The sequence below is a fragment of the Mesocricetus auratus genome, unplaced genomic scaffold, assembly GCF_017639785.1.
Source record: "Mesocricetus auratus isolate SY011 unplaced genomic scaffold, BCM_Maur_2.0 Super-Scaffold_100021, whole genome shotgun sequence".
Lineage (NCBI taxonomy): Eukaryota > Metazoa > Chordata > Mammalia > Rodentia > Cricetidae > Mesocricetus > Mesocricetus auratus.
Window position 1 is genome coordinate 30,090,422 of NW_024429202.1, and position 18,204 is coordinate 30,108,625.

An 18,204-nucleotide genomic window follows, 5' to 3' on the forward strand; every position below is an offset into this window, starting at 1 on the left:
TTAATAGCACCTTTGCTTCATAGATGATAACATTTTTCTAAGGAATCCATGATCTCTTCCTCCCCTTATTCTCTTGAAAGAAAAATTATTATGCTGATAAAGAAAGATCACATAAGATTTGCTACCAGGCCAAATGGATTTTTTAAAAAGGCTACATTGGTTATATTTTCCTGCTTTCAATAAATAATAAGTTGCTCATTGTTTAAAAATGAAATGTATAAGTCCTAGTTGGGTCCACTGAACCATCTGTGGTGGTTTCAAAGAAAATAGTCCCCAAAAGGGAGTGGCACTATTATGATCTGTGGCTTTGTTGGAGTAGGTGTGGCCTTGTTGGAGGAAGTATGTCATTGTAGGGGTGGGCTTTGAGGTCTCCTTTGTTCAAGCTATGCTCAGTATGATATACAGTTCACTTCTTATTGTCTGTAGATCAAGATATAGAACTCTTAGCTCCTTCTCCAGCACCATACCTCCCTCTGCAAGCCACCATGCTTGATAATGAATTAAACCTCTTTAAGTCACAGTATACAGTGTGACTCACTGGGCCACACTATAGCTTCCACGCTGAGATTTTGTTTGATTAGTTTTACTTTTAAATTTCTTATTGACCAGGGCAGGGAAGGGGGGCGCAGTTTGCAAGGTCAGAGGAAGTAAACAAGAGGATGGGGAGATGAATGGGATTAGGATGCATGATGTGAAATGCACAAAGAATAAATAAAATGCTGTTTAAAACATTTTCTTTTATATGAGTTGCCAAGGTCATGGTGTCTTTTCACAGCAGTAGAAGTCCGAACTAAGACATCATCAAAGGTCAAAAGTTAGCTAATTATATAGCATTCACAGGTTAAAACCAGCCTCCTTATATAAGTTAAGAACATTTTTCATATTTTTAAATGGCCAAAGAAAAAAGTCAAAAGAACAATTTTTTCATAACGGTAAACATAATATAAAATTCAAATTATGTATTGTCAGTGGCTGTTGTCATCCTGTGACATAACTGAGTAACTGCCACAGACCCCACACAGCCTTCAAAGCAGAAGACACAATGAGAACATTTATGAAATAGGGTGCAAACCCCTGCCTTAGTCCAATCTACTTCCAAAAATTCGTTGCTCCTTGCTCCTCTGACACATTCAGCCTACCCTAAAGTAGTCTATCTCCCTCTGCTACTTCCTGCCTTCCTCCTTTGTCTCACACTATTCCTTCAGGATATTCTTCCTTGTCCCTTTCACAATAATAGAAGTCCCAATCATAATTCAGGACTCAAATGCCATATACTCTGGCAAAATTTCGTTGATCATTAGAACTAAAAAAAAGTGTACTTTTTATTTCTTACAATACACTCTAAAATAGATAGCTTATACTAACAAAAACTCAGCCATTAAAGGCTAGGTTCACAACCAAAACTAGAGTTACAAAAACTAAACCAATAAAAAACACTATTCTTTTCTCCCCAACTACGCTATATACTAACGGAAACAGGAGCTACTTTAATGTTTTCACCCTTAGAGTATGAGAACTTTTCCTACTAACAATTTTTCACTTGTGAAAATTTTACACGTATCTAGGTATGTGAAATAAGTACAGCAATCAGAAACTTCCTGATTAAAAATCAGAAAGAAATGCATTCCAAAATAATTCTTTGGCATACATATAATTTATTAAAGATGAAAGAAAATTTGCATAGCAATGAGATGGATATCTTTGTTTATTTCTATATAAATAGTTAAGCCTTTATACTTAGGACACAGAACATCTTCAGTGTTTATCAGAGATGGTCTGGGTTATCATTATCAAATATATGTAGTGCAAAAATGAAAGAACTGTGGTGAGAACCACCTCAGAAAAGGTCTTAAATTCTGTCCTAATCCCAAGCTGAAACTAACATTTTTGTGAAAATTAAGTAAGCAACCAAAACAGCAATTTTTACTTCCTTTTCATTTTATTTCTTGAGACAGAGTCTCATTATGTAGTTTAGGCTTGCCTAGAACTCACTCTGTAGACCAGGCTAGCCTCAAATTCACAGAACCATCTGCCTCTGACTCCCAAGTGTTGGGATTAAAGGCCTGTGGCACCCCACACAGCTTCAAACAAAAGTTTTTAAAATCATTTTAATGTAATACAATCTAAAAATACACTAATTTGATACTACATGCTAAGGAATGACAGTAGGAAAATACTGGAAGCACTTGTTTTCCAATTAAACCACTATATTTTAATAGAAGCAGAAAACTGTATGTGTACAGTAACAGTGCTTCAACTCCAAACAGACAAATGTCAAACATAAGCTGCAGTTTTAGGAAGCATCATCAGTGTTACATGGTATGATAGTATTCCGAGAACAAAGTATGCATGCTGTGTGTTAAGAAGCAAGGCTGCAATGAAGACACACAATATGACATAGGACTGTGCCTAAAATCTATAATGTGTTTGACTTTGAGTTAATTTTTTGGTTGTATATTCAGAAACCCTTCACTGTTGCAAAACCTTCATGTTTCCATATTCTATGATGCATATGGGGTCATGACCTACACAGTGTCTTAAAGTAGTAACTCTAGAGCCCTGAATATACTAATAATATTTCTTCTTAAAACTGTAGTTATTAAACCAGGCAGTGGTGGCGCACGCCTTTAATCCCAGCACTTGGGAGGCAGAGGCAGGCGGATCTCTGTGAGTTCGAGGCCAGGCTGGACCGACAGCCTGGAAAACAATACAGAGAAACCCTGTCTCGTAAAAACCAAAATAAAAAAACAAATTATATTATGATAAATAGGATTTAATTCTTTTTTTTTTTTTTTTGGTTTTTCGAGACAGGGTTTCTCTGTGGCTTTGGAGGCTGTCCTGGAACTCACTTTGTAGACCAGGCTGGCCTCGAACTCACAGAGATCCGCCTGCCTCTGCCTCCCGAGTGCTGGGATAGGATTTAATTCTTTTTGGTTAAAGTTTTTTGTTTGTTTGTTTTTGTTTTTGTTTTTTGAGACAGGGTTTCTCTGTGGCTTTGGAGGCTGTCCTCAAACTCGCTCTCATATATACCAGGCTGGCCTCAAACTCACAGAGATCCGCCTGCCTCTGCCTCCCGAGTGCTGGGACTAAAGACGTGTGCCACCACCGCCCGGCTTGGTTAAAGATTTTATTAATAAAAGATATATAGTTTTATATAGAAAGCAGATATAAACTACAATGTTATTTTAATCTCTAAATTCAAGCAAGTTATGTGGCAGTTCCCAAAATAATTTGATAGAATTTTTTAACCTTCCCCCCACCAAATCCTAAAGGTTTTACCTTTAACATACTACATCCTATCCTATCATTCGAAACTCTCATTTCTCTTTATGGTTTTTGTCATTACTTTGTTTTGCTTTTATTGTTTTTTTTTTCTTTTTACGAGACAGGGTTTCTCTGTTTTGTTTTGGAGGCTATCGGTCCAGCCTGGCCTCGAACTCACAGAGATCCGCCTGCCTCTGCCTCCCAAGTGCTGGGATTAAAGGCTTGCGCCACCACCGCCCGGCTGCTTTTATTGTTTTGTGATGTGTTAAGGATCAAAACCTAGGGCCTATGCATGCTGGCAAGCACTCCATCAGTGAGCCACAACTTCATCCCTGTCCTCATTTCTTATTCCAAAATCAAAGTTTCATGCATGAATATAATCTTTTATGAGATATAATAATGACATGTAGGTATGCTTGCACTTATTATATTGGAAATATGATACCTTCATCAAGAGTATCTTGAGCACAGAGCTGTGGATGTAGCCTAGAATGCACAAGGTCCAGGGTTTGATCCCAGCACCACAATGAAAGAAAAGGAAAAAATGAGTATCTTAGGAAAAAATGTAATTTCCACATGTCAGATTAATTTGACTGGCATGTTTAATTATGGTCATAAAACCTAAGGAAGAATTGCAAATCTGTAGAAGTGGCTTCTATTACTTATACAATCTGTGTGCTTACACGCTTACCTGCTCATAAAGAAGGAAGGTCTTGTCTCTCTCAGATGTAAGAACCTTGACATTGCCCTGGATTTCTGCCAAATGACGTTCATATTTTTCCAGCATACATTTCAGTTCTTCACGGTCTCTTGTTGTTGACTTCAAAAGCTCTACATCACAGTTTGCACCCTAGAATTATTATTTAAAATATCTGAAGTTCTTCTTGTTTATTTTTTTCTTTTTTTGAGACAGAGTCTCTCTCACATAGTCCAAGCTAGACTTGAACTCACTATGAAGCCAGGGCTAGCCCTAAATTCTTGATCCTACTGCCTCTGCCTCCCAAGTGCTGGGAATACAGGTGTGCACCAATATTCCTGACTTGAAATTCTTTCACTTACGCTACTAATGAAACACTACTTTGGGTGGCAGTGCACAATCTCTACTTAAGTGAACATGACTACAGAATGAAAGGAAATAATGAACAACAAAAAAATTACCTCTGTTACAACTTTATCTCAAATTGTAATAAGTTGGTCTAATTATCTCTCAACCACAACTTATACTGGGAATAAAGAACTAACTTTGTTTTTCACTGTATCACCAAAGAGATCTGTCTCCCAACCTCTCTAACACTGCAATTTATACAAAATCAAATTATTTCCAAATAAGATAAACCAAAGAACATAATCAGTACTTGAGAAACAAACTAAAAGATTAAAAATTCCCTTCAAACCTACCCGGGAAGATGGAGATGGGCGTCTTGGACTTTTAGATCTATTTCTGATCATTTTTCTCAAATTCTGAGCTTCAGTCTTATAATAATCTCTGTCTGCTTCTAAAGTCTTCACAAAGGAATCAAGTCTAGAAGGAGATTTATTTTGTGCTTTTTCAGTCTCTAAAATTATCTTGTCAAGGGGGAAAAATAAGCAATTATTTCAAGCTAAATTATAGCACAGTTTTCTAAATAAAAAACACAAAGGAGTCTTTAAAATAATAAATTAATTATTTTTTAAAAGCAATGCACCATTTTAAAGGAATTTTCATCATTTTGGTGTGCTTTATTTGAATAAAACACTGTATTTACTTAAACACTGAGAAGAAAACATATGTATGAGATTTCAGAAATATCCAGATCTGAAGCAAATCTCAGAAACAGAATGGCTGACTTTGGAAATCTTTACATGCTACTTTTAAAACACGTGCCAGTGTCTACATTTGTTCAATACTCATTCAATGAATAGATATGCTAACAAGTCCTGGACAGTCGATATATTCAGGTGCTTCCCATGAATTCCAATTCACATGGTTATATTTAGAAACGCTTCTTTCTAAAATGTTTGTATTTGTTTTATGAATACTGAGAAAAAGTTGACATGTTCGGATGGTGTTTTAAGTATTTTAAATGACATATTAAAATGTTTAAACTGAAGACTTTTCAATTTATATTGTTAGAGAAATAAAAAATCAGCCTGGCGTTGGTGGCGTAAGCCTTTAATCCCAGCACTTGGGAGGCAGAGGCAGGCAGATCTCTGTGAGTTCGAGGCCAGCCTGATCTACAGAGTGAGTTCCAGGACAGCTTCCAAAACAATACAGAGAAACTCTGTTTAAAAAAAACAAAAAAAAAGTTATAATTGTTCACAAAGGCATGAGTCAAAGGGTATATTAAATTTTCTTAGAAGCTTGCTAAGTAAAAATCACTGCTTACCATGAATTTATGAAAAATTTACTTACAGATTTAAGCCTTTTAACTGTATCTTCCAATACTGTTATGTTATTTTGCTGGCAAATGAGTTCAATCTGGAAAATTAGAAATTCTATTATTTATCTGAAGATTATTAAACTGATTTAATTGGAAAGAGTATTAAGAAGTCATTTAAAAATAAAAGCATAGAAATATTATTTTAAGTAGAAGGTAACCTGTCCCTTATGCTTACCTACCTTCAATGGTAAAAAACTCAGATAAAAAAAAGTGATTCCTTTACCCAGTATTTTTCATAACATATTAACTTACTATATATTGTGCCACATTATTCTCCATTAATTGGATCAAATGTTGACACTGATTATAATTTTAAAGATAATAACAGGAAAGTAATATACAGTGTTCTCAAACTGCCTATTCAGGCTTCTTTCTGTTCTGAACTATTTTAATGCCTTCATTCCACCCAATCCACAAAACACTTTTTACATCAATTTTATGACATTGAACAAATATACTCAGTTTCACAGTACAGCTGTCATCTATAGCTATTCATGTAACACATCTATGTCATATGTTTCAAAACAAGTGGCTGTTTTTATGACAGGTAAAGCTCTTTGCTAAAAGTCAGCAAATTACATTTATAATTCATTAACATCCTCTCATTGTCCTGAAATAAGATACATATGTTACATTTTAAATTTGAATTCTCTGGAACAATTATCTTTGCTAGGAAACCAAGCCCAGGTCTCAAAAATACTAGTTAAGAGTAAAATTTAATACAACCCCAGTCCCATTTTTCTTTTTTCCTTTTTTTTTTTTTTTCCGAGACAGGGTTTCTCTGTGGCTTTTGGAGGCTGTCCTGGAACTCGCTTGGTAGTCCAGGCTGGTCTCGAACTCACAGAGATCCGCCTGCCTTTGCCTCCCGAGTGCTGGGATTAAAGGCGTGCGCCACCAACGCCCGGCCCATTTTTCTTAATTATCCTTCTAAGATTCCTCTAGAAGTCATAGTGAAGTTTATAAAATATTAAGGGGTCCTAATGTTTAGAACATAATCTATAGTTGTATAAACTTATGTACAACTCTGAATTATTAGTTTTCATTTCTTTATTTTATGTTACTGTGATGACTGTTCCTGGTTGTCAACTTGACTACATCTGGGATTAACTAAACCCAAGCAGATGGGTACACCTAAGAGGGATTTTTCTTAATTAAATCATCTGAAGTAGGATGACCCACTCTACATCCAGATCTTTTGAGATGGGAAGATAGACTTTTAATCTGGTCCACACCTTCATGTGGCAGCCTATATATAAGGACACAGGAAAAGCAAGTGTTTGCTCTCTGCCTGCTTGCCTTGTTCTCACCGAGGGGTTCATTCCTACTTCTTTGGGATTCTGGCATATACTGAAGGCCAGTGGAGGCATCCAGCATCCTTGAATGAGCAGCTACTGGATTCTTTAATTTTGCACTGGAAGACAACTATTGATGACTAATCACAGCCTATAAACCACTCTAATAAATCCCCCTTTCTATATAGACTCATTCTATCCAGTCTATTCCTCTAGAGAACCCTGACTAATAGAGCTACTATGAACACACTAAAAAAACATAAGCACAGTATAAAAATGTGTAAAGATTTTTGTTGTTTAGTTAAGTATGAAAACTCGGTAAAACAGACTATCCAGTGTGATACTTCCTCAAAAACTAGATGTACACAGATATGAGAAACAGATGAAACAATAACCAATAGCATATAAACTGAAGAAGAGTGACTATAGATACAAGTATAATAGTGGTGGATATTATTTCCTTCACTGTGGTTTCCTAGGTGAACTGAAATCTTGTTGTTTGTGTGCATGTGGGCAGGCGGTGTTGAAGATTCAACCTTTCTAGCAGGCTCTCGCCACTGAGCTATACCCATAAACTTGAAATTTTTACAATAAACATATATAACCTTTATCCTGACAGAAGTGATAATGTAACTGTCCCAAAGGAACAAGTGTGCCTGACAATGTGATAATTATTCATTCTGGGACACACAATGAATACAACAAAACACAAATTTCTGCCCTGAAGAGTTTATAATAGAGTTTATAAGAGAAAAATAATAGTCAAAATATATACTGCCTATGGCATTCAAAAATACACAATAGCCAATCAAATTATAAGGTACTTAAGATTTGTTTTTCTTGAAGTGAACAAAACAGGTAAAGATTTCTATATTTAGGGACATAGCATTCCAGCTGGGAGATGATTGTGTGGTTTAGTAAAAATGGCTCCCACAGACTCATATATTTGAATGTTTAGTCCCCAGAGAGTAGAACTGTTTGAAAACACTAGGATATGTGGCCTTGTTGGAGGAAGTGTGTCTCCCCTCCTCCTACACATCAAAACGTAAGCTTTCAACTACTTTTCCAGTACCATGCCTGCACCATGCTCCTACTAGGATGATAATGGACTAGACTAAGCCTCTGAAACTGTAAGCAAGCTCTCAATCAAATGCTTTGTTTTTTAAGAGTTGCCTTGGTCATGGTGTCTTTTCACAACAGTGACTAAGACAGATGCCCTTTTTTTTTTTAAGTTAAAATAAGTTAGTTAAACAACAAGTTGTATACTCTACTGGCAAAGAAAAGCAGAGCTTGTTTATGAAAACAATACAGAAATCTGAAACAGTTATCAGGAAGTCTCCATGGAAAGACAGCCTTTGAGCAACATTTAAAGAGGGCCCAGGAAATCTGGGTGAATATTCCAGGAGAAAAATACTGTTACAGCAAATGTCCAAATGCAAAATAATGCCTAGCCAATTCCAAAGAAGAGTAAGATGGCCAGTGTTGCTGAGGCAGAGTGGAAGAGGAAGGACAGTGTGAAAAGAACTACCCCCAAATATAAAGCAGGGGCTGGAGAGATAGCTCAGCAGTGAAGAGCATGTTTTTCTCTTATAGGGGACCTGGATTCAATTTCCTGCACCCACATGATGACCATAATCATCTGTAACTCCAATTCAAGAAGATCTGATGCCTTCTTCTAGCCTCCATGTGCATAAGGAACACCAGATGCACAGACACACATTCAGGCAAATATTCATATGCATAAAATAAAATCAATAATTTTTAAAAATATTTTTAAAAAGCAGGATAGATAGGGCATGCATACATTCAAAAGGATTTTACAAACTTACTATTAAGTTTTACATAATATTTTCTGTATAATAGATTCAATTATTTTGGCTGATTGAATCATATGCAAAAGTAACAATAATGAAAGGGTACACACGCGGTACACACATACGTGCAGACAAAACACTCATACTCATAAAATAAATAACTGCAAAATAAAATAAAAAGTACACATGCTGTAAAAAGGAGTTCTTATGTTAATAATGCCAATATCTCATATAGAATTATTAAATTTTAAACATGCTGGTGCCAACTTAGAAAATGTCTTTTAATTAAAGTCATAATTTAGTTATATTCAGTTTAATTGCAAATATCACTAGCATAAAAGCTAGCAAATTATAGTTTAGGTTACTTTGCCTTAACATTACTACTGATAAGTTGTGTTTCAAAAAGATACACATAAACATATAAACTAACAGTAGTAAAACTGAAACTCTGCTCTTCACATTACAGAAAATCATGTTCAACTGCCTGGAAAATACTGTATTAAAGCATAAATGGTAAGCCGGGCGTTGGTGGCGCACGCCTTTAATCCCAGCACTCGGGGTAGGTGGATCTCTGTGAGTTTGAGGCCATCCTGGTCTACAGAGCAAGGTCCAGGACAGCCTACAAAACAATACAGAGAAACCCTGTCTCGAAAAACCAAACAAACAAACAAAAAAAAAAGCATAAATGGTAACTCAAGATGTGAAGACAAAGGCAAAAAGTTGCAAATTTAATATGTGCTCAAATTCTAATACTGGTTGCTTTAGAAGATACAGACCTCCTCTTGAGTGTGGGATCTATATAATAATCACTTTTTTTCTCAATACAGTCTTTCTATACAGTCCTGTCCTGTCATGAACTCACAATCCTTTTGCCTCTCCAGTGCTGAGATGACAGTCATGTGCCACTGTGCCTGGCTCAGTGAGTCGTTTTAAAAAGCAGAGATAGTGGAAATGCTGAACTGTAATTTGGATGGGCTCATAATATGCATTTCAAAATTCTAGTTTGTTATCACTCTTGGATCACTGGCTCAGAGAGTAGAAGGCAACTGTCATCTAGAATGTGGCCAACCTGGCACTATACAGAAGACTCTTGCTGATAGTCAATCTCCATCTTAGAAGCAAGTGTCCGGGTATCAGCTAGGGTCTTGCTGCAATCTGACCATCACCTTTATTACACTTTCCTGAGAAACTGAACCATGACCATTCCCTAACATGAAATATAAGTCAGAGTTATGTTTGAAATCACTCAGCTTCAAGAGTAACTTGTTACTATCAATAAAAACGCAATAGCAGATATTCAAAAAACAGTTTAATAGAAGAAGTTAATTTATGAATATTTAAAAATATGACTGACCAAAAGTAAATTATTCTCAGTAAATAAATTTAATCTTATCATTAGAGCCTCAGACTCTACTTCTACTTATTTAGAATATTTCAAAACACTGTAAAAACACAAGCATTCTTTTTCAGCAATCAAATTAGAAACTATGTCCAGTTCTATCCCAAAACATAAACAAGAAACACATATTTGGTAATTATAACCAACAATACACACCTCATGCAAAGGATCTTGACAACACATACTGGTGTCCACACCCCCAATCCATCTTGCCCCACAGCATCACTGAGGTTGCTGCTTTTCCCCGTTTCCAGGCACCAATCCTCAGCAACTGTTCCTCTTTTTCCTGACTTACTAAGGTCCCCAGGTTTTCTCTCCAACAATGCCATCTCAAAGATGCAGCCAACCTTGTCCTCAAAAGCTCAAATAGCTTTCCAATTCTTCAATGCAGCACATGCCACATCATATATGAGTATCATTTTTCTAGAAATAGACTTTTCTGGGCTAGGCAAAATTTCAACCTATGAATTTAGTGTTTTTGTTTTTATGTAAAACCTAGCTCTTATAATTTAGATGCTGTCCATTCCTTTTAATACCAGAGAATTCACTCTTACACCTACCTACTCCCTGATCTAATCTGGCCAGTAGGCCCTTAAAACTCTTTTTAAAGGATGCTGTCTCTAAAGGGCACACTCAGAGTTGGAATTTAGCCAACTCCCATCTGGGAAGGAGACAGCTAATTTTTAATATGAAGAAGGAAGGACAGTTAAACCCTTCAATTGGACAATTTTCAGTCCAGATTAAGACTGTACTCAACCACTAAACCATTCATGAAAGGTTAAACTGACACGTTTATTGAGAAATATTGAAAACATGCAAGCTACTTTGAAGTGCCTTTTATATACTTATGTATCAACCATGTGAAGGTAAATTATTCTACTTTCACTGGTAGTTCTAATGACCTTCTTCAGGAAAGCACTTTCAGATAAGTGTCCTCAAATGAAAGTAATAAACTGTATGATACGTGTTGAAATATATAAAGGTAAACTTTAGAAGATATGTCTATAGCTCTTGGTGTGATAACATCTTCCTAAACAAGAACCAAAAGTCAACCAGGATGAACAAAGTTAACAACATAACAAGTTTTATTTAGAGAGAGAGAGAGAGAGAGAGAGAGAGAGAGAGAGAGAGAGAGAGTCAGGCACTGCATCTGTGACCTTGTACTCAGAACACTGAGCAAGAACACCAACAGTCAAGATAAGCCTAGGGACCTTATTTGTTTATAGATATATACAGAGAAGAAAAGGGAAAGCAGAGCAATGTTGTATCTACAGACCATTCTTGTTGCTTTCAAATTTTCATAACAGGCTCTTAAAACTTAGAACAAAAATTATAAAGAAATAAAGTGTGAGAAAAATGTAATTTAATGCTTATGATAGACTAAAAATATGCCAATCTAAAAAGCTTCCAAGCAATATGAAAAATCATTTTCCAACTTAATTTTATAATCACATGATTAAAAGTACAATTAAAATACTGTCAGTGGTAAATTTAGTACCTTTGTTTCTTCAAGTTCCTTGTCGGCAGTGTTCACCACAAAATTTTTCTCTTTTTCTAATTGCTCTGCTAGTTGGTCAATTTTAATCAATTCTTTACAAAGATGCTCATTGTGGTTGGTTAAATCATTTACTTGGCTGCTTACCACCTCCTTATTATCCAAGAGTTTCCTAACATATTCTTCCAAGTCATGATTTGTCTGTTTGAGATCTTCAATCTGTTATAATCAGAAAAGAAATAATCACATTAAAAGGGTCCCTTAGCTCATAAGTGAATATTATCTGTAAAGGAGAACTATGCTTACAAGCCATAGACCCAAAGGAACTGATGCCTAGCCCAACTATCACCAGAGAGGCTTCATCCAGCAATTGATAGAAACAAATGCAGACACACAACCAAACAATAGGTGGACCTCAAGGAATCCTGAAGAAGAGGGGAGAAAGGATTATAGGACCCAATGGTGTCAAGGGCACAAGCAAACTCGAAGAATCAACTAACCTCGGCTCACAGGGGTTCACAAAGACTGAACTGACAACCAGGGAGCTGGCATCGGACTGACTTAGGCCCTCTGCACATATGTTACAGTTGTGAACTTAGTCTTCCTGTGGGACTCCTAACAATGTTGCCAGCTTTCGGGACCCATTCCTCCTACCAGATTGCCTCATCCAGTCTTAATAGAAGAGGAGGCACCTAGTCTCACTGCAACTTGATATACCATGGCTGGCTGACAGCCATGGGAGGCCTGCTTCTATCTGAAGAGAAACAGTAGAGGAAGGGAAACAGTGGAAGGAGTGGATGGGGGGGAGGGATGGGAAGAGGGAAAGGAGGAGAAACTTTGATTAGGATGAAAAACCAAAAACTAATTAATTAAGTAAATAAATAAGCTAAATAAGTAAAAAGAGTCCTTTAGCTTCCTTCTGAAAAAAGCACCTAGGTGTTAGAATAAGAAAGGCACATTTATTTCACTGACAAAAATTGTACAACTTTCTGTGTCTTCTTCATTTTGTAACATGTAAATGCTACTGACATGGAAAAAAATACTAAATGAAAATTAAATAACTAGCCGGGTGGTAGTGGCACATATCTTTAATCCCAGCTCTTTGGAGACAGAGGCAGACGGTGTGAGTTCAGGGCCAGCCTGGTCTACAGAGCAAGTTCCAGGACAGGCTCCAAAGCTACACAGAGAAACCCTATCTCGAAGAACCAAAAAAAAAAAAAAAACTAAAGGAAAATATTAGTTAAATAATCAATGTAGCCACCATGTATGCCAAGTAAGCAGCCTACTTTTAAGCCACATTCCTAGCCACCAAATTATTTTTTTTATAATTGCATCTTTCATGCCAAATTTCAGGATTTTTTAAAATAAAAATAAGATTACTTTTTAAAATGTTTTAATTTATTCTTTGAAAATTTCATAGATCCATACAGTGCATTTCAATCATACTCCTCTTCCCCCAACTCCTCCTGGATTCCACTCCCACACTTAAGACTTACTATTGCTTTATAATCAAACTATTTTTTAAAAATCCAAATAGCCAGGCATGGTGGCATATGCACCTAATCTTAGCACTCAGAAGGCTAAGGTAAGAGGATCATGAGTAAAGCCAACTACATAGTGAGACCTTGTCTCAAGAAGAAGAAAGAAGCCTGAGTATTATTCAGTCTTGAAATTTCCTCTTCCAAGATCTGGTGCTATAACTCAATGAATAGAGTGTTTGTCTAACACACATGCAAGGCCCTGGTTTGATTCCCACCAAGAACATTTGAAATTTCCTCCACCATATAAATTAGTTTATTACCTTTCAATTCAGGCTTACTGAAATGCTCCTGACACAGGCAGAATGGGCTGGTTTACATCTTGATGAACCAGGAAACAGAGTATATAGACTGGATCCATGGCCATTATAACCTTCAAAAGCTAATCCCTGGTGTGCTTCTTCTACCAGCCAGGCCCCACCTCCTAAAGCCTCCACCTCCTAAATTAGCTCCACAAACTGAAGACTGTCTACTCAAAAAAAAAAAAGTCTGTGGGAAACAATTCAAATTCAAATCATAAGAGAGGCCTTGCCTGGTCTACAGAGCAAGTTCCAGCATAACCAGGGGTGTTACACAGAGAAACCCTGTCTCTGAATAAAAAAAAAAAAAGAAAGAAAACCAAAAACAAGGGGGGGACGACTTGTTAGAAGTAAAGTCCTAACTGCTCTGTTCCTCTGATACTTCCCTAGCAATAAGGGTGTCTTACTATAGGGTAAGAGCAGATGTCTGGGCACCCTCCATGGTCTCTACTGACATCAGAAGACTGTGTACCTCCCTACTACCTGATGGGGATGGAAGTCTTGGTTCCCAGCCAGGTGGTGGTAGCACACGCCTTTAATCCCAGCACTTGGGAAGCAGAGGCAGGCAGATCTCTGTGAGTTCAAGGCCAGCCTGGTCTACAGAGCTAGATCCAAGACAGCTAGGGCTGTTACTCAGAGACCCTGTCTCAAACCCCACCCCTCCAAAAAAGTCTTGGTTCCTTACTTGGTTTTCTTTGATATCACCCTTGTTAGGGGCAGAGTTAAGGAAATGAGGTCAAGAAGAGGCACAGCTGAGGCTCCTTGTCAGAGGAATGATAGTCTAGACTCTATCTGGCCTATGCTGGCAGGGAAGCTCTATAGTTTTCTTTTAATCTGCTTGTTTTGGAGCAGGCAGTTATTATCCTAAAGTCATCTGCCTTGTGCTTTTCTGGGATCTCTTTTGCATGTTCTTACTGTCACTTCAAGTTGCTAGCCTACAAGTCTTTCTGAAATGTATTGAGGAAAAGAAAATATAAGAACTATAACATGCTGTTCTTTTTGGGTTAAGGTTCCCTAAATATTTTTTATTCTTGTCCACATTTTACATATTTGCTTATATCTTGATATTAAACAAGCCATTAAACAAATAATAACTAAGCTAAAACCAATAAACCTAGAGAGGATGGCATAGAGGAAGAGACTATGAGGGGACACATGGATCTCGCTGGGAAGGAAAAATAGATTTTATGGGTACAATTGAGCCAGAAAGGGAGGACATGGAGGGAGGGCGTACGAACAAGAGGATGAGGTGGGGAGGGAAAGGAGAGATGAGATTGAGGGAGGGAATGAGGGGAGAGACAGCTAAAATTGAAGGACATCTGAGGGATGGTATGGAAACCTAGTGCAGTGGAAAGTAACAATAAAATGGCTCCTAATGATACCCTGCTAGACTTATAGACTGCTGCCTTGCTCAGCCGTCATCAGAGAGGATTCCTCCTGCAGCAGATGGAACAAATGCAAAGGCTCACAACCAGACGGAACACACAACTCTAAACAAAATGTCCCCATCAAATCCCTCCCCTCAGGACTCAGGGAACCCCAAGGAGATACCAGGAGAAGAAGGCCCTCTAAAAACAACTGAGCTAAGCTAGTATGAACTCACAGAGGCTGAAGCAGTAAGCACAGGGCCTACACCGGTCTGCACCAGGTCCCCTACACATATACTATAGCTTTTAAGTTTAGTGCTTTTATGGGACTCCTGAACGTGTGAATGAGTGGATCTCTGATTTTTGTGCCTGCTCTTGGGGCTCTTTTATTTTTCTGTTGGCTTGTCTTGTTCAACAAGATAAAGATGGCTTTTGTTTTATCTTATTATATTTTATTTTGTTATGTTTTGTTGTTACCTCTTAGAAGCCTGTTCTTTTCTAATGAGACAGAAAAGGAGTGAATCTGGATGGGAAAGGAGGTGGGGAGGAATTAGCAGCAGGGAGGGGAAACTGTGTTTAAGATTATACTGTATGAGAAAAGAATCTATAACCTATGTTTAATAAAAGGAAAAAAGTGTTATACTATTTTATATATAATGTTCACAGTTTGAAAATGTATTTAACAAGAGGAAACAGGAAAGGAAATGGTAATTTTACTTTATCTTCCTCAAAGTCCCTGCTTTCCCACTCCCAGACAGAGTCACATATAGCCAGGGCTAGCCTCAAACTCACTGTGAAGCCTGAGGATTACCCTAAACGTCTGATCCTCCTGCCTCTACCTCCTGAATGCTAAGATTACAGACATGTTCTACTATGCCCAGTTTATGTGGTGCTTGGGATCAAACCCAGAGCTTTGGGCATGCTAGGAAAGTACTTTACCAACTGGGCTACATCTCCAGCCCCTAGAAGGTCTGTTTTAAAAGCCTTTATTGTATCATGTGCCAGGTACCATGAAAATAGATGATCCCAAAACTACTACAGAGCACTATATTCAAATCCCTACTAACTTGTAAGTTCAAAGGAATCCTATTTATCATTTGTTAACTAAATGCCATAATTATTTAACCACTTGTTATTTTAACAGCAATGTATGTCATTGGCCACTATTTCACATGGTTGGAAAAAGCTAAGTATGATTCTGCATTAAAAAGCAGCTGATCTGCCTGACATGTAACCCCAGAATTTGTGGGGCTGACACAAAAGAATTGCTGAGTTAGAAACCAATCTGATCTCCAGAGCAAGATCCTGCCTTAAAACAAACAAAGAACATATCACATAGTTTTCTCACTAACTGAATCTATTTTGTCAAAGTGGCTATAAAAACTGAATTTTAGAACTCTTAGATTTAAACAAGCTCTGAATGTGTAATTATTTGTCCTCCATTTTATTATTTTAAAATACAGTCACATCCAAAATTAATTAAGAGAAGTATTATTAGTATAAAAACTAAGAGTAACCTGTAATTTCAGTGTAGAGATGAATCTATCTTGGGTTCTCACTTCTTGTTCTAGTTGGAGAGTATTCTGGTTTTTTCCTGCTTCAGAAACTGGAGCCCCGAGACCAAATTGATGTTCTTTGGTGGTAACCTAGTAGAAAGAATGAAAAAAAATGGAGAGGCATTCCATTTAAAACATAGCTGTGACTTTTTACATCAGTAAGTTCTGAAACTTATTAACATTCTATTTCATTCATAGTTTCTATTGTTTTTAACTTTTCCGTCAGTAAAGCAGGTATGTTTCCTAAAAATTTATATTTTTGGTTATGAGACTAGCCTTTAGCAGCTGAACCCTCTCTCTAGAATTTGTAGTATAAAACCTGGAGCCAGCAAGATGGTTCAGCAGTTAAGAGTGCTTAATCAGAGGACCGGAGCTCAGATCCCAACACTCACACTGAGAGGAGAAGCTCACAAACTGCCTCCAGCTCCAAGGAATCTGATGCATCCTTCTAGCATGCACAAGTTACTCATGCTCAAACTCACACACACACACACACACACACACACACACACACACACACACACACACACACCTACCTACCTTTAAAAACAAAACAAAAAGACCTGTTCAACAAGAGAGATACCATGCCTGGTACTGGAAACCTAGATAACTAATCATTGCTAGTGAAATAATGATTATTGGAGGAGAATCAACTAATTCTACTAATCTACTACCAAATTACTAAACCAACATAATCCCTAATAACAGTCTATAAACATTTGTCCTCATGGCTACAGATAAGTGTAGTCCTTGCCCTCATCAAGGAAACTTCTCTTTACAGCAGATGGAAACCACTACAGAAAACCACAACCAATCAATATGCAGAGTTGTGGAGCCTAGTCCCAATGGATACATCTACAAAAACACTCCCACACATTGTAGACAAGGAGGCAGAAAGAGAGTAAGAGTCAGAGGATCAGGGAGTTTGCTGTGAGATTGTGTTTCCCAGTTAACATCAGAAGTTACACCTATAAAGTCTCACCAACATGACCACCCCAACGAACATGCCAAATTGGACAGGGAAAAGCCCATGTGGCATCAACACTACACAGAACTATAGGCAACTGATAAAGCTGGGAGCAGGAAAGGTAGTATTCCCTAGAGAAGAACCAACAATTTGTTGTCCAGTGCCAAACTGTCAGCCCTAAAGACCTATATGCAAGTAACATTATATGAACTCAACAGGTTATAGTTAGGAATATACATATAGGCATGTAATAACAACTGATGAAAAAAGAGACCGTGAATTTGAAGCAGAGCTGGGCAGAAAATATGAGAGACTTTGGAGAGAGAAAAAGTAAGAGAGAAATACCACAATTAAATAGAATCCCAAAAATTAAAATAGGAAAAGAGATAACAGGAAAAAATTTTATCTATGTTTTCCAAAGAAAACTATGATACTGAGTGTGCTTTTTAAAGATATATGCCCTATCCTATCACTTTCCTACAGAAGCATGAGTTAGTAGTAAACAAGTGTCTACCTCCAAACCTCTGTCAAATATGTAACATGTTAGCCATTGCCATTGTATAGTAACACAAAGTATCCTAGCCATCCATAAGGGGATGCTTTCTCTAAAACATTTACAATTTCTATATGTAAAAAGATAAAAGAAATATTCTGACAGAAAATTTGGAAAAAGAATGTGAATATTTACAGAAACATTCAATAATATCTTTTAGAACAGTGGTTTTAAACCTGTGGGTTGTGACCCCTTTAAGGATTACATATCAGACATCCTGCATATCAGATATTTATATTA

At 37.1% G+C, this 18,204-nt stretch overlaps 1 protein-coding gene across 6 annotated transcripts in view; it reads right to left on the reverse strand.

Moving 5' to 3' along the window:
• Positions 1 to 18,204, reverse strand: part of Tsga10 (testis specific 10) — an 82,577-nt gene that overhangs the window by 56,584 nt on the left and 7,789 nt on the right. For 4 of the 6 annotated variants that reach the window (XM_005075386.4, XM_013117368.3, XM_021230289.2 and 1 more), the window contains exons 2-6: positions 16,406 to 16,534; positions 11,688 to 11,903; positions 5,657 to 5,722; positions 4,663 to 4,830; positions 3,956 to 4,114 (exon numbers count right to left, since the gene is read on the reverse strand). In XM_005075386.4, coding sequence (XP_005075443.1) covers positions 3,956 to 4,114; positions 4,663 to 4,713 — 210 coding nt within the window. In that variant the 5' untranslated portion in view covers positions 4,714 to 4,830; positions 5,657 to 5,722; positions 11,688 to 11,903; positions 16,406 to 16,534. Of the gene's footprint in view, positions 1 to 3,955; positions 4,115 to 4,662; positions 4,831 to 5,656; positions 5,723 to 11,687; positions 11,904 to 16,405; positions 16,535 to 18,204 lie in introns of those variants that run through there. The other 2 variants (XM_021230290.2, XM_013117366.3) reach the window with 2 other exon arrangements.